Source organism: Typopeltis vanoorti, chromosome 4 (genome assembly GCF_054136105.1).
Source record: "Typopeltis vanoorti isolate ZY-2024b chromosome 4, IOZ_Tvanoo_1.0, whole genome shotgun sequence".
NCBI classification, from domain to species: domain Eukaryota; kingdom Metazoa; phylum Arthropoda; class Arachnida; order Uropygi; family Thelyphonidae; genus Typopeltis; species Typopeltis vanoorti.
This window is the reverse complement of record NC_143552.1, coordinates 53373545-53397088: the sequence shown is the minus strand read 5'-3', so window position 1 is coordinate 53397088 and position 23544 is coordinate 53373545. Positions and strand designations below refer to the sequence as shown.

General features: G+C 34.6%; 1 protein-coding gene across 1 annotated transcript in view; it reads left to right on the top strand.

Moving 5' to 3' along the window:
• slou (homeodomain transcription factor slouch) overlaps positions 1-19344 on the top strand; it is a 45652-nt gene extending 26308 nt beyond the window's left edge. Inside the window, exon 2 of the mRNA XM_090391171.1 lies at positions 16537-19344. Within this exon, the coding sequence (XP_090247297.1) occupies positions 16537-17141 (605 nt within the window). The 3' untranslated portion in view covers positions 17142-19344. The remainder of the gene's footprint in view (positions 1-16536) is intronic.
• Positions 19345-23544: the final 4200 nt, after the last annotated feature.

The window sequence follows — 23544 nt, the reverse complement described above, 5'->3', positions numbered from 1 at the left end:
GATAGAGATAACAAACGAGTTTACTGGAAGAAACCTGCTATCTGAATGCGACTGCGAATTCACGTTCATTAAAAATGCCCTTGTATATGCTCTTCGCTTCGAAGACGGGAATGGGAGCGTTTTCGTTTTCTTTTTTTTTCCCCAAATAAACAGAAGATGAATCCCTAACTCCTTTCCTAACATGTTTTATTCTCAGGCAAAGTTAAAGAAGAGCGCCTTTAATAAATAAATATATTAACTATAGTAGACGAACAATATTCTTTTAAAAATAGGAAATCATAATGATGATGAAATATATTATCATCATCATAAAAAATTGACTAATTTATCTTGATATTATTATTCATCAAATATGCATTATTTATCCGTAAAGAAAAGCATCGTCGGTATTTTCTGATCTAATATAAACTTATAATATTCTTGCATTTTTTAAAATATTAATTTCACACATCACATTTTGTCCTATAGTTATTCTCTATGATCCAATTAATAAGGAATCTCTTTGATTTCGTTTTTTTTTTTAACGGCAATATTTACCGTGTTCAGTAAAATAGCAGGTATTCGTTGATTGAAAGCACCTAAGTTTGAATACTGTTCACAAAAAACATTCATGAAATCACAAGAATGAAAAGGTGAATTGAAGAGTCTCATTCGGCAGTAGTAAGATTCCTCGCAAAATGCACCAACTGGTTGAAGGACACACTCAAATAACAGATATTTTATACACTCACCTGGTAGAATTGTTTTTTTCTATAATAAATTAATGTTTGATAACAGCGTAATCTGTTAATCAGAAATCAAGTATCACTGTCGTGATACTTAGCCAAGTCAGTGACTACTTTTATTACACAAATATTAAGACTAAAATTCAACGTACTTTTACGCTGGTTATAAGGAGGATGCTATCGGTCCTCCAAATGTATTCAACAGGAAACAGTTGGCTAGATTCGAATAGTGAAAGTGATGAATGAGTGAACAAAGTACTTTGAAATCTGCGGAACAAAAAGCCAAAATAGAGCAGTTTTTCTTCTACTCCACCTCAAACGCCTATCGATTTCCACTAAATTTAGAATGTTATTTTTTTTAGGTTGCTCAATGTTCTCCAACAAATTCATCCCAAATGAAGCTGGAGAAATTCAAAATAGATCACGTCCTCAGCAGATGCCGCGAGCATTTTTCCTTCTATTTTGAACAAATCTCGATTACAGCCGCTACTCAGTAATACTTAAATCCTCCTCCCCCTTAAAATGTTTATTTTTTTACACAAACTAAAGGAGAGTAATTGCAGAAAAACAGAGTCTCATTCTTTCTTTCTTATGCTAAGGCTGAGCATTTCGACACAGATCTATCAATACGTAAAGAAATCGAAATACCGTGAACACCTCTATGTGTCGCATTGTTCACCCTTTGCGAGGTGTCTACGAATATATATATATATCAACAGATAGAACTTGTTACTCGTCAGCTGATTTACCTACGTTAAAGTATAAATAAGTGATATCTCCTAACAACATCTCACATTAAAAAAATAAAAAAGCGATCGGATCGGGAGGGGTGGTTTAAGTAACCTGACTAACATCATTACTTTCGTTGTTGAGATTGTATTAATTTTACACTGACATTAGAGCAATATCGAATTTTTTATCCCCTAATAATACTACACCCTAACAATAAAGATGTCCGTAAACTGGCCGCTTCTACATTGAAGCCAATCCCTTGTAAAGAGTTTACATCTCCTTTTTTTAACATGTGATATTTTAAGAAATCGTACGCATCAAAATATTGCAGAAGACAGATACGATACAAGGACGGTTACTATAAAATTCAAGAATCACGAAGGGTCAAACAGAACAGCATGCAAACTGGATAATTAACCCGATAGAGAATAGCGATAAGCTCTAGAAGAAATTTTCTGTTAAAAAAAATGAACGGTGTTTATATATACTTGAAAGATACGCTGTTATAAATTCTGTATGTATTACAACTGTCAAAATTAAGTAAAGCTTCAAAAATAACTGAATATTTTTAATTGGATAATTTCACCAATTCAGTCAACACTATTATATTTGTATATGTTCCATTCAGTGACGTAATCAACTATTTATTCACGTGTCTGTTTTCAGGATTCAGAGAAGTCAATCGTGTTACCTAGCATGACGGCATCGCTACTGTATTAACACACAGCGATTTTTTTCGTTAGCTACTAGAATTTCCCCATCCTGCTGTCTGTGCATTCCTCTCTTCATAACTATCAATTACATCTTCCCTCCCACCCATCCATCCACCGTCTGCCAGACTTTTGTAGTCCTCCTCCTCCTTCCCTTCCCCAGGAGAAGGATATAGCGTTATTTTGAAAGTATCGCCTCCCCCTCCCCCTCCCCCTCCCCTTTCTCTCTTCTGCCACACTGTCTAACTTATTAGTGCTTACCAACGTTGTGCTCCTCCTTTTCATTCTATGGTACATATATGATGGCCATATTGCAGGAGGTACGAATAATGCTATTCAGTTTTCTCGCTAAAAGGTTATACAAGGTGTTTCCCTTTAAACACATACTTTTGAATAAAACAGTCTTCTGCTTTGAAATATTTCTCTTCCTCAATCACAACCGCATAATTCTTCTTTATACCATTCTCTTAGAAGAGTAGGTATGCAATAGATGATTCCTCAGTAAGAGTTATCGTTCACCAACGTCGAAACAGACCAGTGAAATGCAATGTAACCCGATGTAGTTTTTTTTTTTCAAAAAAAAAAAAGTTTAAATCTAAACCCAGAGACTTTTTAGTGAAAAAGTACAAGTAAGTTTTATTTTACTGGTCATTTAAACTTATTTAAAAATAACTCAAGCAGCAGGGAAATGTGCGCTTAGTTTTGTCGTTAACTTAGGAGTATCGATCAGTCAAAATTACTGGAGTTTCGCTTTCCATTGCTTTGAAATCTAGGAATAAAATCGCTTCACGACGTCTCACGAAGGAAATGCGAATGTCCTTAAGGGAGGGTTTTAATGAAAAACTTCAGTTCTTAGTTTGATCCAGGATAAAATTGTCATTGGAAAAGAAATTCATTCCGCGAAGTTTTCAAGTAGGCAGAGGACTTTAAATTTTAGTTGGATGTTCGTATGAGAAATTAAGGAATGTTGTTTTGATTCTTGAGAATAATGCTAAAACAAGATAACACTATGAAATATTTTTTTGACATGTCATGGTGTTATTCTGACCTTTATTGCAGTTGCGATATCGAGACAATACAGACTTTGCTTTATTTCTAATTCTTCAAAGAAGCACACTGTAATTAACTTCATATTAATCGATTACAGACTATTGTGCAACTTACTAAAATAAATAAAAAAAACGTTATTTCTTAAACGTTAACGACCAACAGAGCAAAAAAAAGTCTCATTCAGACAATATCATTTTATAAATTTATAAATTTTTGCTTTGTTTATCATACAAGTTAGAATTATTATTCTTAAACAAGTTGTTTTATTTTAATGTAAAACATTAAAAAGCTTCAGAAAGCTTCTCATTATAAAAATCCAACTTCCCCCAATTTTGCATTTCTCTTTTTACTTTGAGTGTTAACTATGCATTTTCATTACTTACAGGCAATTAATTCCTTTATAAGAATATTTTTGAAAGCAAATTACATTATGTGGTATTATATTAACATTAGTGGGGAAGCAAACCTTAGATGAAATTATTGATAAAATTATCCAATTAAAACATTCAGTTATTTTTGAAGCTTTACTTAATTTTGACAATTGCAATACATACAGAATTTATAACAGCATTTCTTTTAAGTATATGTAAGTTTGTTTAGTGTGGCTAAGCAAACGTAAGCCACTAGGCTTTATTTTAAACATCTTTAGGCGCTGAAAGGGAATTACGCAAATTCTTTTACATATATAAAAACAACAACAACAACCAATTATTATATTGAATATCATCGAGAAGAATTTGTTTTGTTAGTTGCAAGATTAAGTTGTTATCTTCTGTCCTTTAAAACAGCTGTTATCTCTTTAGCCGTTAGCTATTGTTGCTGTTAGTACTCAAAAAGATTGTATAGCATTAATTAATTTTTCTGCTTCAGTTATTATTTTGCGTTATATGCATATTCCTAATTACTTGTTTTTTTTTTTAATGTCAGAGCATTGTTACAGGTAAAACAGCCAAAAATATTCATTTTACAACAGCAGCAGCAACAATAACAACAATAATATAATAACAATTAACACTGAGCTCACGTTAGCTGAATTATCATCGCCTTAAGGAAATAAATATTTCCTTAAATGTACTTATTTTTTTCGCGTAAGTATCAAAAATTCAATAATGATCCATTAAATAGTGTATTGTAATTCATTTTGCTTGGGTATCGATACAGATTTCTTACCTGTAAGATACAAGATTTCATTTGAGCGAAATTCCAACCAAAGCAACTAAAGTTGTTTTACTTGCGTGTGTTCTTCGGCTTGTTTTTAGGTTTTACAGGGTGAAAATTTCAAGGAGAGGGGGGGAGATCTACTCCCGTTTGCGACCGGCCAACCTACCTTCAAATGAAAAGTCCTTAAAAGTTCCTCACGTTATAGGAAATAACACAACTCTTAAAAATTGACGCTAAAAAAAAAAACAAGGTATTTTTTGTTAGCGGCAATTTCCTTCATTTAGTGCTCAACTGTCTAATATTCAAATATTTTTCGAAGAATGCTCATGGAATGTTTGGCTGTGATTTTAGAAATAGCAACACAGTCGTTTGAGGACTAAATGACGCCGAATATAATATGAGATACCAGTCTATGCTGGACAGCTTAATCATTTTCGCGTAAGAAACTGCTGTATGTTGATGAAATGCACAGCTTATTATATGATAAGAATTAACTTATTTTTATTGATACTTATAAGCTCTTCATTTATGATTACTTTCCAGATGATCAAGTATCATTAAGATAATCGCAAATCTGTATTCGAGAAACACACCACAAGATCAAGCCATTTCAGAGACATCACCAGTAATCAGGATGGTCGTCTCGCACAAGGAGACGAAAATCGTCTACGTCTGCCTGGAGATTTTCACGAATGTCATAGTGGTATTCGTATCCAGCAGCATATTAGCTGGAGAATGGACCACACGTATTCATTCATGTGGCCAATCAGACCAAAGCGGGTAGTTCGGATTATCTATCAGACATCTGTCTACTGCGCTCTAAGCTGTGTTTTTGGTGGTTCTTGCTTAGCTATTTCCACCTCCTCCTTACACATCTTGAATCAGCTAGTGATGTTCTCTAATTCATTGGTTAAACCGTGCATTGTGCCCGGGCTGGATAATTTGATGGCCCTCCTGTAGAGTCCAAACATGGAACTTTTCAATCCACTTCAAGCCTGCAGTGACTGTGAGATTGTAATGTCACACCGAGCGATGATAATCATCGACCATCTAGAGGCATTCAGAAAACATCATACTCAGTGCAATTCGAACCCACAACCTGTTGGATGGAAAGCGTATACCTTAACTACTCGGTCAATCAGGCCGGCATGCTCTGTAACTGACGGATATCAAGTGAAACATCGATTCTGAACTAAGATTGCAGGAAAAATTGAAAATAATAAATGTCTTCTTATTTTATGTATCAAGGATCAAACTGCGCTATGAAGCAAATAACACAATATGACTCAAATGGGACTGTAAAATTATTTTTTTAAACAATAATTTATAAGCAGTTTTTATTACTATTTATATTTCGGATATGAAGTGTTCGGAAAGTGATAATTTCAGTAATTTAATTTCTGACATAGTTTATTCACCTGTAATCGCGAACACGACTCCTTAGAGTGCCATCGTGTAATAACCTCACTCATACCGTATATCTCTCTAATCTATAGATGTTTTTGGATATTACTTACAGAACCAGAACCCTCCTGGTGTTTGTCTTCTTCTTTGAACAAAGCTAACGTTAAGAGCGGATTAGTCTAAGTTACTTGGTCGTCGCTTCCACAAATTAGTGCATAATTCCTCCCATGCGGAGTTGTCCTTCCAGTTCTGCAAGTCTAAAATTTGCATTTATCTCGTATTGATTCAAACCTGTTCTTTAAGTTATTGAAATAATTCTCACTGGAGTGAAAACTTTCAATCATAATTGGAACTAAACATCTTCTGATCTTTAGTTTTATTTATTTTTTTTTTTCAAAAGAATACAGTAAAAAACCATCTTTGAGCAGTCATGATAAAACGTTTTTGGCATTGTACTTCCAGTTCAAAATCTGATCTCCGAAATTCTCTTATTTTTGTCTCCTTTTAATGCTCTGTTGGTCCACGGATCGTTTTTGTGTATCTTGGGAGTTAGTCCATGCCAAGTCTATTCTAAAAGGACACTCCTTTCTACAAATTCAGAAATTCATTCTCAGTAAATCTAAATTATTAGTAACCTCTGTTAAATAGAGGATCGCAGTATGGATTTCGTTGTTCGATCCATAGGAGATCGTGCTTTCTTTTTTTGAACATGTAACTCGAAGAACCGGTGAAATTTAAGCAGAAGTTGATTACTAAATGTTATGTGAATTTCGAGATCAACTTCTGATTAAATTTCACCAGTTCTTCGAGTTACATGTTCAAAAAAAAGTAAGCACGATGATTTTGCATAGAGCATTCTAAATATCCTATGATCTTTTGTTTTTGTGACTGGATAACCAGTTACTCCACTGGTCGCACGCTCTGCGTCAAAATGAATAGCTTTTATTCTGAAGCTTCTTTATTAATTCAAGAATAAATTTTCTTCGACCTCTTCTTTTACTTTTTTTTTTCTTTATTCACACATATCAATGATATTCTATTAACTTTGAAGCGAAGCTTGAAATGAATTGGTTATGACTACGGCCAAAGCAACTAACAGTATGAGACCAGTGTATTTTGTCTATCATGTGTGTGTGTGTGTGTGTGTGTGTGTGTGTGTGTGTGTGTGTGTGTGTGTGTGTGTGTGTGTGTGTGTGTGTGTGTCCTCTGACAGCATTGCGTATTTTGCAAGATGAAAAATGAGTTTCCCAGAGTAAAAACTCATTTATCCACATATGATAACGCTAAATTCCCATTTACTAGAAAAATCCTTACAAAGGTTCTTTAGGTCATAGATGAGTTTCGAACCCAAGTGTTACTAATCATGGACAATGGTTAACACACACACATCTTGCCAATTAATTCTTAGGATTGTATCAGACAAGGTAATCTCTTACATGGTGACAATAGTGCTCGATGAATCTTGACTCTTTCAGCAAGAAAGCGCCCCGTGTCTTTGAACAAGGCTCGCATTGTAAGCATCATATCATAGCATTACGCGTGCTTCCTTGGCAGCCTAATTCTACTAAATTGAACCTTATTCGAACATTTGTGAGATCATGTGCAATGCAGCATCCGTCGCTCGGCGTTAATCCAATTGCCTCCAGGACGTTATTCTGTCCGCTTTTTTGGTCCAGAACACCTCAGGACACCTTCCACGGTCTAGCGTAGAGTCAATCAAGGCGGATGCTAGCGGTTTTCTAGGCCAAAAGAAGACCAATACGCTAGATAGGCATCGTTTCTCAGAAATGTCGTATGTCCTAAAATATATTACAAATTAAAATACACAGTTTTCACGGAAAATATCCAAAATCTTGCAAATAAACCACTTTATACAATTCTCGTCTTTTAAATAAATTTTAATTTATTCTAAACTCGTATTTTGTTCTTGCCATTTTGTTAATGCAGCTGAAAACTCCCAATATGGAGAGTTTCTTCGTCGATTAGGAATATGTATAAGCAAAAATGTAATAAGGCAGTATTTGCTTCATTCTGCATCATTTCACTCAAAACTAGATCAGAGCTCACTTTATCGATTTCATCGCTTCACAAAAAATGGCTGACCCTTTCTCTGTATATGTTGTATGAATTAGTCTATCTTGAGCTTCACAGAGAATATCTGTTTAAAACCACTCTTAGCTAAGATCGACTAACACTTCAAAAGGGAATTGAAGAAAGAAGACAAGGAACTGTCTTTGGAGGAAGTGACAGGTCAGTGATCCTAAATTTGGTGATTTCGATCACATGAAGGGTCTTGATGAAGGGCTCATGTTCCTCTCTTTCCTTCTTGATAGCAATTCATTCTCCAGTTTTATCTAACCTGCTTTTTCTTTATCTTCATACCATTATCAATAAAAGCATCTCTAAAACGACATCCTGAAAGGATACAAGCTTAATTTCTTCTAAAAGATTAAAGTAGAATTATAACTTTTAAATAGAACAGTTGAATTGATTACCAACCTCCTAGATTCTCTGAAATTTCTATTTTCTGCTCTATACCTTTTCTATATATATTCCCATAGCCATTGTTCAATTGAAATGATATACAATTCATCAATTTTGTTCAAAACCTGTTAATATATAATTCAATAAGTAATATAAGGTCCATTTTTAATCTAAACCGAATCAGCCTTTTCTTCTTCTTCATTGACTTCTTCTACCTACTCTTTGAACCCTCCTTCATCGGAATTTTGGGCTAATTACAACTAGCTTAGCAAGTTTCATATCCTTTTCAACACTTTACTAGTAATTCGTGTAGGCATTCGGGGTGCTGGGTTGCTATACAAATGAATATGTGTTTTAATTATTATAATGAAATAACTATCAAATTAGTACACAAGATATACGAACCATATGGAAAATCACTTTACTAACATGCATTAGATATGCCTGTGTTTTCACCTTCTGTTTTAGCATCCTAATGATGTCACCGTGAATTGATTATTTAATACTTATAACAAACCGACTTACGAACGGCCTTCAACCAATGGCAGATTGGGGCTGTGTGTGTATGGGGGGGGGGGGGTAAAGGATAAAATCATCGGGAATCTGCTCTAGGGACCAAACGTAACTATTTTCAAGCCGTTTCGGGTTTTCAAATCCTTGCTTAGTAGTCTAGCTAGTAGAATGCTAGTAGCTTAGCTTTCCGTAGCTCAATTTCGACGATGCCCTTTGGTTGAAAATACCTGGGTTCGAATCCCGTCTAGAAGGCGAAGAACCTTTAGTAGGACATTTTAAATGATGGTGAGTTAGTCTCATACCGTGGCAGGCTTTTCCTTCAGGAAACTCCGGTTTTTCATCTCGCAAAGCAGCCAGACGAACACATGTAATTGACAGATATGCAGACTATGACAATAGGATTAACTGCCCTATCATAGCATTAATAAGATTTTAAACAAGCCAAGTTACTTGGCGGTAATAGGCCACTGAACCTAACACGCAAGGGATAATAACTTCAGGTTTTCAGTTGTTTGGGAATAACGGCAAAAGCAATTAACCCTATGAGGCAAATATATTGTCTGTAAGTTGCTCTTGTTCTTCCGGCAGGTTACCTTTTTTTTTTCTTCCAAAACCAATTTCGGGAGGAAACGCAGGAGTTTTTTTATCTCCATATGAGATCTAACATGTTTCCTTAGTTCAACTGTATGTGTTACAATCGCAAGCTTTGCAAATATAATTATTCTAATTCTATCATAAGGAAACAATATTTGCAACCCTTTAGATATTAGTTACCCTTCAGCGAATAATATGCTCACTTAGACTTGACGCTGGAATTTTCTACAAATACATAGAACAGCAATAAAATATTTTGCAAAATACAGCTCAAATATAGTTTCTTTCTTGTCGAGCTTTCGATAAGAGTTAAATAATTTTCAGTTATTACTAGGTTTTGTATTTTTAGTCAGATGACACTCTCTCATGGTTTGAAGTCCATTTGATGAATACGAATTTTGACTTGAACCTTTGTATTCTGAAAATATCTGTGAAAAATAAAAGAATATTGCAGAATGTCCCAAATTAAAGTAAATTCTGACCAATCCAAGTCACCATATATATCAAAATTTTCTCTGTAAAATAAAGCAGTTAAGTAAGCAGAGGAGATGCAAAAAACACATATTTAACTGAATTCTTCCGATTTGCATGTCTTTCCTCTTCTAATATTATATTACAGACAATGTTCTGTTATTCAGAAAACATTTGATCTGTATTACTAAGTGAAGTGAAGAATAGCGTGATCGTATAAGAAGAAGATTTATTGATTTAACTTTTTTCTTTTCTTTTCTTTTTTCTGCTCTTCCTTAGAGCAATCAGAAGAATATCTGTATCTCTTGGAAGGAGTGATCTGGGTTCGATTCCCTTCTGAGATGCCAAACGTAATTATTAGGACTTTTCAAGTGAGGATGAGTTAGCTAGTCTCACAGTCAGTTTGACGTTCCTGAGACGTCAGGAAAAAAAAGTGAAGAGACGGAGAACATTCACGTTCGTCAGACATGGCACATTTTCCTCATTATAACCTTACTTGTTTTGGAATTACTTAATAACCACAACTTTTTCGTTTGAAATAACCTGGAAAGTGAACCCTGCATCCGATCTTCAGCTTAATACGCAAAAGATATAACATATGATAATCCGTTTCATCACATCGAAAAGACTCTTTAGCAACCGTAGATTCGTACATTTCAGGAGTCATATTACAGGAAAGATAGTGACGAATGGAAACCAAGAATCCATTCCCTGAATGATTCAGGAACTGTGTTATATCAACTTAGGATTTCAGTTCACTTTAGTGGAAAAACAGTGACTATCGGTATTGATTTTATCTGCTACCCTTCCTGGTGTTCAAAGGAACAGTTTTGTGTTAAATTCTATTATCTGAAATACAGAAGTTCTTGTTTTGTTGTCAGTGTCCAATACCAACTATATTTCTGTTTTATTTGTTTTCGGAATACTAAATTTTTAATAAAAAAAATAAAAAGCAGTCCATTAGAAACTAGTTTATGTCTTACTTAAGAAAATGAGATCATTACAGGTGGCGATTTATATAAGTTGATTGACGATGGGTCACATAGAGAATTAGCAAAGATTTCTTCTACTGCAATCGAATGCAATCGGTATCATCTGAGTTTATAAAACAATTGTTTGATTTCGAAGTCCGCCCTATGATGAGCTCATATATTAGTCAAAGAGCAGAGTTAAAAGTGAAATGGATGTTACTGGAGAAATCCACAAAGAATACAGTTAAGTTGATAAAAAAATAAACAAACACAGCAACAATACAGTAACACAACTAGTAAGCTAACAACAAATTGCTAACCACGACTGACAATAACTGGCAAAACAAAGTTTTGATCTTTTAGGAGGTAAAAGACGGCAAAAATTGGTTGTCGATGCTGTTAAGATATTGAAGCACTCTTTCTTCTAGCTTTAGAATCCTTCAAATTCGAGTGGAGTATCTAATATGCATTGCTGTTCTGCTCTATTTTTTAGCATTTATTTAGAGGGCTTCTACCTCAGAGTAATAGAAAAAAACATCGGTCGATGCATTGGTTTATTTGTGATTACGGTCACAGCAACGAAAGCTGAAGGCTAGTATAATACTATCTGCTAGCAGCATGCCATGGGTTTGCCTGTTTTATGAGATTAACATATGGGCGGAATTACGACAGTAATGAAAAGTGATTTTGTTTATTGCCAAACAAATGCATTTATAAATGTAAAAGAAACCACTAATTCATTAACTTTCCACGCTTCAGTGCAAAGAGCGTCAAAGTTCTCGAAATCTCTGAATTGCAAAAATGAATATGGCACAGATTAGAACATGTGAATGAGAATAACAGCAGAGTTCTATATTACACAAAACTTTCAAGTAATCACTACTTATTGTCAAATGAAGTCTGCTTATTGGAACGACTGCGACTAGAGATATCACTGGTCGATGCTGAACAGACTCCCCCTCCAAAAAAAAAGGACCCGGATATAGGTAATTAGATTGGTGCCTTCAGAATTTATCCTTCTAGTACCACCATTAACCATGATCGCTACACTGCAAAAACTGAAGTCAAAAATTTGAAGACTTCATCTGATATTCAGTAGGAAATGCAATGTATGAACCATTTTAGAGGAAATCACAGGTGTACTCAAGTCAGCGAAGATGTGGTTTCATCAAGAAAGATGTTTATTTCTATTGCAATGGCTCATGAACGACCTGAATGTTTGCAAATGCATGTGGATTGCAGAGAAGATTGTTGCAAAAATAATTATTTAAAATTAAATAATAAAGTTCAAGTAAAGTATGTTTGTTTGTTTTAATGAAATATGCTATTTTGCAAAAAGTCAAACAGTTGCAACTTTGCAATATGCATTTTTTTTTATCTAGGAGATCAACAGTTCGTATAGAAATTATTTATTTATATTCGTATAGAAATTATTTATATATTATGCTCTGTCGAATAATGATTATATGAAATTATATGCGTTTCAGAGGGGAGAGTGATGATCAGATGTCATTTGGGGTAATGTATGTACATTCTATTGCTTTAATAAAGGGACTAATTATCTCGTCTCTTCGTTCCCCCTTTAGAAAATCTGTGTTCGAATATGTAACGATCCACTAGTAATTTCACTATATGAGATTGCTTGTGGATATAGAGTGTTTCCATGAGCAAATTTTCAGAACAGCCATTTATACGCTTTTACTAACAGTGAATACATATTGTCAATTGGAATGGAAATGGATCAGGAGCGCCTTCGTACTTCACGGTCACGTATTTCCAATAGAAGTACATTTGTCCTTCGGTTTGAAATAGCTAGGTTTTAATCTTTTACAATTAATCCAAATGAAAATTCTATATAAAGGATTTTCATTTTAAAGTGAGTTAGGCGGCCTTATATGGAAGTAAACTATCGAAGCTCTGATTTTTCATCCAGCAAAAACAGACCATTTAACAGAATAAAATGCACGCGATTAACAGAAATAAAAAACACATTGGCCCTAGTTGCTCGGCTGTAAATCCACTAAACCAACCCATAGTCCAAGGAACAAAACACCTTTACTGTGGAGTGATGCTAAACTATCCTGTGGAACGACGAGTAACTCTATTCTTACTTCCAGTTCTATTGATGTGTTTGAAGATGACACTATCTGAGTAGATTTACCCCAATGAAGAAATCTGGAAGCTGCGGTGTAAAATGTGACTTTGCATCTTGATATGAATTAAGTTTAAGTTTACTGACGATGGTCATTGCGGAAGTTTTATGGTACTGGTCTTTACACCTTCAACACAATTACGCTCATGAAAAGACCTTGTTCGAAACATGTGAGACAAGTAATTATTAATTTCTATCAATACAGCATGATTTATTGATATTAATACATGCGTATTGTGCGCGTTGTTAGGAAACAGCGCATCGTATTGATAACTCGGATGAAAACACAAAATTGGAAAGGCGAATTGTTAGGAGCCACATTTTCTTATATATAGTCGCCAGATTTCATTTGATGGTCGTGTACGTAAATTTATCTACCTATACAGGGTTTTTCTTTCCGGAAAATAGATTTTTTTTTAATCCAAAAAACAAGCAAACCGGCCAGAAGAACATACTCAATTACCACAAATAATAAACTGTCCATAGCATTAGCTGATTTGGCCGTTATCCCAAATAACGACAATACAATAGCCAGATGTCAATTACAGTTTGAATTTTTCAGTCAGCTGATCTCACACGGAGACAGAGAGCTTTTTTACCAGGAAACCTGCATAATCCCTCCACAAAAAGACAAAACCGATTAAAAAAAAAAACATGCCCAGTTGACAGATATATTTCTTCTGATACCTTTTAATAATATCAAACACTATCTCAACCACACAAGATATCGGAAAACAACCAGGGGAATCAATCTACAGAACTGAAATGTAATAGAATGTGATGCATCAAACAAAACATTTTAGCGGATTACTATTAATGACAAGATCCTATCGCTAGTTAAAAGTTATTGAACATAAAATAGCATCATCATTCTTGGAGGCCACATGGAACTGCTAAGTGGACTGGATTAGCTACTTGTCCATCCCCTTCCAAAAAGATTGTTCATTAAGATGGGATTCATTCATAGTCATGTAGTCTCACACACACACACACACACACTGTGTGTGTGTGTGTGTGTGTGTGTGTGTGTGTGTGTGTGTGTGTGTGTGTGTGTGTGTGTGTGTGTGTGTGTGTGTGTGTGTGTGTGTGCATAACTGTATGCTACTGTAATGTAAAGAGAAACATTTCGTTCTGAAGAACTGGAAAAGGATGCTATTGAGGGATGACTCGAGCTACGTAGCCCATGTATCTGGAGAAGACTGCATTTTGCGCACATTGAGTTTGGTGGAGGTAGCATTTTGATGCCGTTGTTTCGCGCGATTTGGCCTAGACAGTTATTACACAGTACACTTAGAAAGACAAAACTGGGTTGTTTCATCTGAGTTATTCGATCCCCAAGTTTGGAGATTCATACTGCAAACTTGGGGACCGAATGAATAAAGAATCGCCCCTAGCGAGAACATTACCTTGCTTATTGGATTAAATGAAATTCAATCCTCCAATATGACAGCTATGTTTTATCATCAGTGATTAAACTCATGTAGAAAGATTTCACTGTCATATTGCTCTGTCTATACCACATTGGTTTGAGAATAATGGTGAAAATGCTTGCTTTAATATCCAAAGCCCAGATAGAAATTCTACTTAATACATCTAGAAACATGTTTTCCAAAAATAAATTGGACTGCTTTGAATGCGTGAGAAAGAGAGAGAGAGAGAGAGAGAGAAGCGACACATCTTGATATCTTTTTTTTTGTGTGTGTTTTGCTCCCGTCTACGAAAGGTTTTAAACCGATAGTAAAATAGTACCATGGACAGGTTAAGGATTATTATTATTATTTTATTTATTTATTGTATTTTTATTTATTTATTTTTACATAATTTGTAACCCCTGCTCTAGAGACTAAAGAGGGAACATTTCCAAGCCTCCAATAAGCGGGTCAGTGGTCTTAGATCGGATGGTTGAATTTATTCTCCCACTTAAAAATAATCACATGTATCCATTTCCAAAGTGGGATTCGAACCCATAGCTTGTTGTTAGAGAGCAGATGTTAAAACTACTCTGGCTAACCAGATCGGCGAAATTTTTTTGTGACAGAACATTCTTAGTTCTTTCTACAACTTTGTTAAATGTGCCACATCCAATCATTATTGTCCTTAAGGAACATTTTTTTTTATCCCAGATAATACGTCCGCTTATTTTAGTATATCAATATATTTCGGAGTACAGAGTGCTGGTCATTGGAATTTGTTTTTTCTTAGAAACAGAAAAAATGCTAGTCAAATTCAATGAGTTGTCATCTAAATACCCAATCGAAGTTCTATACTGCTTTTATCTATAGAGGATAAAAAAAATGGAAAAAAATATGCAACAGTTCGAAGCAATATTAAAGAGTTGGGGCTTAGTACAATGATAATATCATAAAGCAGTAACTTCTTTTATGCATCACAATCCTGTAATAAATTTTATATTAAGCGTTGGAGACCACACGAGTCATATTTTTAGGGAAATCCCGTTACATACATAGCGCCTTGTAAAATTTAAGGTGGCTTATAACAAATCTTATAAAATAGTTCTATGACAGTAAAGAGATGTTTCTGTCAAATAGTTGCTACAGCTCTATACCGACGGAAAAGTTTCATCCGAAGATTGCCTTGGTATTGTACTATGAGTAAGATATTCTTCGAGCTGTTCTTATATAATGTATAACTAATTCTCTAGTAACCTAAGCGATCTCCATTGATGACCAATGAGATTATGTAATTGAAACATTACAACAGTACATCATTGAAAATTACAAACTATCAATTATTTATTAAACGATAAATTGATTATGACCAATAGATTGTGATCACGGGGAATTAATTTAGCCGGCACTCCACTATTCTGCTGCATCCCAGTTTACCTGTTTTGAGGAATGAAAAATCCTCCACTCCGTATGAGATTGGCTAACGCATCATTTGATTGAAAAGATACGATAAAGGTTCCTCACATCATAGAAGGGATTCGAATCCAGGTCTTTACAACCAAAGGGCTCATCTCTACTAATATTTTATCATATACATTAATTAACTATAATTAAAATTTACATTACGAGACAACAAAACCTAAAGATTTATTATTTATTTATTTTTATTTTCAACTTTTGTTTGTCCAAAAGAACTTTCAGTCACATCATCACTGTATTTAAATACTATATTACCAAGAGATATATAAAATAATTGTCAAAGAAAAGTAACTTCACAGGTTTTTGGGTGACGTCTAATATAAAACGAAGAAATTAAAAGTTTAAAACAGACGAGTTGGAGTGCCTATAATACACTAAATTTTCTCAAAACGGTTTTTTTAAAAATAATTCTTAGGAAGCAGGTAACTAGGATAACCCCTAAAAATTTTGCGTTAAACTACTTCGATCTACTCCCTTCATTACAACAAACTCACTCTGTTCTTTAGGCGTTTAATTAAAATCGAAGACTGATTTTTTTTTTTTTTTTGAAATTTCTATTTGTAGATATTAATTAAATAAATGTGGTTTCATTCAAAGTTTCATTTTCTTTTTCCTGCAGAACACACAAAGAAAATATGTCGTTCCAAGTCATACTTAGATCTTTTGTTTCCCTCCTTTTAGAAGATGTTCGCTGTTCGAGCCCTGACATTGCCGATGATGACGAGGATGAGGACGACGACAGGATGAGCTCAAGCGATGTCCCGAAAGATGAGAGCGTAAGGCCATCCGACGGACGCGCCGAATGTCCCGAGTCTTCGACCTCAGACAAGGAGGGATCAAAAATGGCAAAAAAGAAAAAATCGTCCAACGATCACAAGGCGGGGAAACCACGCCGTGCACGGACCGCCTTCACCTACGAGCAGCTGGTAGCCCTGGAAAACAAGTTCAAGACAACTCGCTATCTCTCGGTCTGTGAGCGGCTGAACCTTGCCCTATCACTGCGGCTGACGGAGACGCAGGTCAAGATATGGTTTCAGAACCGTAGGACGAAGTGGAAAAAGCAGAATCCAGGAATGGATGCGAACAGCCCGACGCTCCCGCCCTCTCAGACGCCGACACTCCCCAACAGCTATGCCGCGTCTCCAGCTTATGCTACAGCTGCTGGGTTACTGTTTGGAAGCCAGTTGCCGTACCTCCCAGCATCGACTGCTTTACCCTATCCTGTGCTCTCACCTCCATCACATTTCACCTCGCATCCTTATCTGGCACATTTGGCCCACACGTAACACTTCGGAGAAATTCGTATGCGGACAATGACGTATATTGTGTTTTATATTCCGCAAGCGCGGTGAAAGAGTATATCAATACGAGCTTATGCAAGAGTTTCAACCTTCACCTATCTATAAAAGAAAAATAAATAAAAACATGCAGAGAGGAGCAAATAGATAAAGCAAATGCAGTGACAAAAAAGGGTTCAGTTTTGGAATACGAACACCTCACCTTTATTTAACGAGGATTATTTCCCTGTTCCTTAGCATATGCATCTAATTCGCTGACATCCCTCGCTGCCTTGTTCTACAGTTGACTTTACAAATAAGAGAATTATTATGTTACAAGTTATTATTCGAAATATCAGAAAAATGTTTCTTATAATATTACTTTACTGAATGAATTAAATTTTTAAATGCTACGAATGCTGAAACAGCAAATATTGTAAGTCATAGATCTAACTTGGCTATCCCTTCGCCCTGCTAATTATAATCTATTGTGTTTGTGATGATCAGATGAATTGTCGTGTTAATTGATTTTTATTATTATTATTCTGAATGGAATTTTAATTCGCTCTCTATTTCCAGCAGCTGACATCCACTGACAATGACTCGCATACACTGTTTTCCAAAATATGTTGTTAAGATACGATAAAGATCTAGGAGGGAATGTGCACGCCCACGCACAAGCACGATGCGTTCAAAATATTATCACCTCTATACCTTAAGGAACTTTGGATCGCTCTAGTCATTTTAATGTGCAATTTTATCATTGAAACTGATATTCAATAAGCACTTAGCACATCTCAGATGAGACCACCTGAATGGTAGCACTTCTCTTGCATAGCTAGCTAGGAATCTGAAATTCACAGAACGACTGCGACTCAGTATATTCCATGTTAATTCCCCTTATCTTTATTCCTTGTTAGGAAGGCCTCTCTGTATCGAACCAGAAAATTTAATCAAGATCTTGCTTTAAAAGAAAATGAGAGAAAGAAGCAACAGAAATGGCAAAGAATGTTTCATTCCATGAGTATCACACAGTTAACTAATTACCACGCACCAATTATGCTTGATCGATCCATTATCATTACTGTAAGTGGATGCTGAACATGAAGCTCTCTAGCTTTCATGGAACTTTTTTTTTCTTTTAAGCAGTTTCTCTTAATTATGCATAACTGGAATTTTAAAAAAATTGCATGGTTTTTTCCTGCCTTGAACTTTTCACTTTGTTCGATGTCTGAATTCAATACCTTGGACTTAACTTCATAATAGATCTGTAGGTTCGTCTTTATTGTTTAACTTTGGAAACAAAGTTTAAACTTCCCTACAAACAATATCAAATATCAAAAAGCAAGAGTTTTAATTATTATTCCTCTAATTTGTTGGATAATATATACATTGTACAAGTTTTCCACTTAAGTTTGTTTCGATTTTTTTAATTACTTCTCTTTTTTTAAGTATAGCATTTTTATAAATAAAATTCGCCATGTTGTATCCAGATTGTTACAATGAATTAAATTCCATTTAAAGGATACTGAATTCGGGAATTACTGTTCTAAAAAAGTAGAAGCAGTTTTGTCATTAGAAAAGTTTTAATATCCACCAGGACAAGTTAAATTTTACCAATGGAAGTAAAAAGTAACATCTTCCGATTCCGAATGTACATAAAATAATGAAAAAAAAAAACCAGTGCAACAAAGAAAAGACAGAAACGACCAAGGTGATTTGACTTGAACTATTTCTGCGGACTTCAAAGTTTTGAGAGCGAAATGTGCAATGCTTTATTTAGTGACTACCAGGGATATGTCTGTCCCGTGACAGGCTGTGTATATCACTAGGACGATATTTACTATTGTTGGACTTGGTAACAGTGCATTTGTATGGACCGACTACAAATGATAAAATAAAGTATAATATTAAAAATGTATCAAAGTATTCTTTGCTTGTATATTAAAACTATTTAGATTGTAGATGGTATCTTTTGAAAAGAAACATCAAAACATTAAAATATCTGAAATTTCATAAAACTATAATCAGTTTCTCAATAATTCTTGTTTCTTTGTAGTAAATATGAATTTAAATATAATTATTTTCTATAATTAGAATAATAAGCGAATAAGCAAATATTCCTGGATTTGGAATTGAGGTGTTATTTAATCAATATTTAAGATATATTTAAGCAATATATATCCATGCCTGGAATAAAATTGAAAAACTATCTGCTGAAAATGCATCACTGTTTTAATTTTAACGTTATAAACCATCTGAAATGAAATACAGTCGCATTTCTTGATTTTTCAAAATTCGCTTCAGGTAATGTCTCGAAATCCCAATACAAAATCTTTGCACCTCTTTTTGTGTTTCGTTCTAACAATGGTCAAACCAAGAATCTTCTCGTCTTAATAATTAATAGCATGCTACATAGAATATTATTCACAGGCATACTGTAAATAAAGCATATTTAAATTATTTCATCTAATATTGATTGACGTTCATTTTACTTTTTTTCTTTGTTTATAGATCATTAGAAACAAGTGCCAGTGGCTATAAATGCATGAGTTACTAGGAATGATTTAGACAGCATACAACGTAAATAGCGAATTAGAAAACTTCAGAGCTTCTATGGTAGTTCATGGAGTAAGCATGCATACACGTACACGCAAACAAACAAACAAAAAAAACACTAAGAACCAATTTATACAGTTTCTGAAAATTTAGTACATTAAATAAATACTGAAACATTAAATAAAATAAGAAAACAGCAAAAAAAAAAAGCAAAAGAACAAAAATAGTAAAATCAACAGATTCAGATTGTTAATATGAGAGAGACTGAAATATTGTCGAAATTAAAGTTTTGAGTATATATCAATTATTAAACCAATGATATACCTAGCGAACCAGATACGAAAAACAGATTTCAGACCAGTACATTATTGTAAACAGTGCGACTAGACCAGATGAAAGGACAAAATAAAGACACTGAGAATTTAAAATCAAAAGAAGACTAAAAATACTTGGAAAATAAGGACAGGATGTTTCTCTCATTAATTTTTCGTTTATAATGTGTGAAGAAATGTTCATCAAATGTTTAAAACTATATCATAATAAACTATCATACTAATTACTAATAGAAAGTACAAGAATAGTTTAGTTTCTGTTGGTAATTAGTTTTTACTCTAGGAATCAGCAAACTAGACGCGTACATAAGCAAACATGATTCTAGAGATGAGCAATATAAAATGCTTTCCGTGTATACTAAGTGGTGATATTTTGCGAGGTGTAAGAAAATATCTCAAAAGTTTGACTCTGAAGCTTCAGGCAAGCCGTGCAGCGGTCGTTGTTTTAGTTTATGAAACAGAAAACTCGTGTACCCAGTAAAACGTGACTTGCCCTCGATTGCAAAAGTTTATTTATTTATTTTCCCTTTCCACGGGTGACTGAGCTAAGTTCAATATTCAAATAAATTTGTTCCAACCGAAAGTCCCTTCAATGAAATACACCATAGAGCGCAACAACTCGGTTAAGCTGATTCTGGAACGTATTTTTATATTTTAATAATAAATAGTAAATGTCTTATAAAGTTTTAAATGGCAATTCTTTTGTTTTGTAAAGACAAAGGTATTTTACTAGCGCCATGCTTTTACTTTTGACCGACAACAGTTTGCAAGGACTGAAGATTGAAATTAAATTCTCAAACTGACCTCACAGGAAGAGTGACAGTTTGCATACACTTTAGTGTTGCACGTTCACAATCAGCTCACCAAACTGAAGTTCCACATTATTGCTTGAATTAAGAGACAAAAATAAATCAGATTATGAAAGAGTTTTCAACCAAAGAGTTTTCATAAACCATAATTACTTAATAGTCAACAGCATCAATAATTACAAAACGGCAGTAGGGATTGCATCAGTTTTTGATATTATTGCTATGTATTTAAACTGAGTGAAACAAAATGAGTCGTTTGTTACGCCACGCTCATTAAAAAAAAAAATCTGATTTTTTTTTGCGTTTTCGAATTGGATTTTTATGTAATTCAGAAGATAACCGATAACTTGAGACTACTCGAAAAACTCCAAATTGCACAGATGAGCAATTTCTTCAGTGGTGCCTCGTAGTTCGAACGCTTCTAACTTCGAACGTTCCAGAGTTCAAACACTTGAAAAGGCAAGAAATTTGATTCGCAGTTCGAACGGTGTTTCTAAGCTCGAACTATAGTCGAGGATACAGTCATATATAGCATTAGACAGTTTCGGCACGCCATTGGGAATGCTTCTCCCCCACTAATTTCCTTCACTCACTTCCCCGTGCCTGCGCAGTGTGTGTCTGTCTCAGTCCGCTGTGCGTTGTCCCTTACTTTACACAGCCTAGTTATTGCGCGATACGTTTGTGTAGAGAATTTTTAACTATTTTTGGCATTTTTTTATTGCCCATAGCATCCAAGAATGTAGAAAGAACAAAACCTAAAAGAAAAGTTGTAGTATCGATAATTGAGATGAAAAAAGAAATTATTATGAAACACGAAAGCGGTACACGTTTGCCGGATCTGGCGACGATGTTTAAAATGTCAAAGTCAACGATAAGTAGCATTCTTAAGAATAAGGAAGCAATAAAATCAGCAAAGGTGGCTAAAGGTGTGACAACATTGACCTCCAGGAGATCACATGTTATTGAAGAAATCAAAAAACACCTTTTAGTGTGGATAAACGAGAAGCGATTACGTGGTGACGTTATTACTGAGAGAATTATTTGTGAGAAAGCCAAATATCTGCATAGTGAACTTAAAAAACGCACACCTGAGACCAGTACTGAAAATGAGTTTAAAGGAAGTAGAGGCTGGTTCGATAAATTCAAAAAACGAACTGGGATCCATAGTGTTGTCATGCACGGAGAGGCTGCGAGTGCCGATGTAGAAGAAGCGGACAAATTTGTAAAAACTTTAAAGAGTACGTGGATAGCGAGGGATTTGTATCTCAACAGTTTTTTAATTGCGATGAAATAGGTCTTTTTTTGGAAAAAAAATGCCCAAAAGGACCTATATCACAAAAGAAGAAAAGACGGAACCGGGATATAAACCTATCAAAGATAGAATTACTTTGCTGCTTTGTGGTAATGATAGTGGAGACGGTAAGATAAAGCCTTTGCTCGTTTACCATTCTGAAAATCCACGCATTTTTAAAAAGAACAACGTCATAAAGAACAAATTCGGTGTTATGTGGAGGGCCAACATGAAAGCGTGGGTAACCAGAGAGTTTTTCACTGAGTGGATTTATTAAGAATTTGCTCATACTGTAAAAGCTTACCTTACTGAAAAATATCTACCATTAAAAGCTCTTCTAGTGATGGACAATGCTCCTGCTCATCCCCCAAATTTAGAGGATTTAGTTGGTAAATTCAGTTTTATCAGGATAAAGTTTTTGCCGCTCAATACCACTTCTATCATACAACCCATGGACCAGCAAGTGATTTTAAACTTCAAAAAACTATATATTAAGACTATGTTTCAAAAGTGTTTTGAAATAACCAATGCCACAGAACTGACTCTTAATACATTCTTCATTGCTTAAAGATCGTCGATAAGGTATGGAAAGAAGTTTCGATTAAAACAATGATTTCTGCTTGGAAAAAACTCTGGCCAGATTGTATTTCAGTCAGTGAAGTAGTAAGCTGTGAAGAAGAGTCTGTTGGAAATGAAATTTTGCCTTTGGGTAAAGCTATGGGATTAGAGGTGAGTGATGAGGATCTAGAGGAGTTAACAGATGATCATAAAACCAAACTCAGCACAGAAGAACTTCAACATCTTCACGATCAACAACAAAAAGAAGTGGAAAAATAAATTTTTATGGAAGAGAAGGACGCCAAAGGATGTATTTCCAATGCCGACCTTCAAGAATTGTTCTCTGTTTGGGTTAGAACACAAGCTATTGTGGAAAAATGGCACCCTAATAAGACAGTAGTGACCTGGAATATCAACTTATTCGATAACAACGTGATGGGTTATTTTAAAAATATCAAAGAAAATCGTCAGCGCCAAACAACATTAGATAGATTCTTCTCTGCAGAAAAAAGAGAATGTGAATCAGCATTCTCAACTCCAGCTAAGAAGCAGAAAGAAGACGCTTAACAACGGGAGCATTATTTTCGTCTTTTTGATTTTTATTCTTCACTTTTATTTTTATGTTGTAATAATTAAAATTAATAAAATAAATATAAGATTATTGTGTTTAATTTTTTCTAAGTTATTAACATTAAAACACCTAAAATAGATAAAATAAAAAAAGATATTGAAAATTTTTGAATATGGGAACGGATTATTTCGCTTTCCATTATTTCTTATGTAAAATCTTGATTCGGACTTCGAATAATTCATAGCTCGAACGGTGCCTCGTAGTTCGAATTAAATACGAACTACGAGGCACC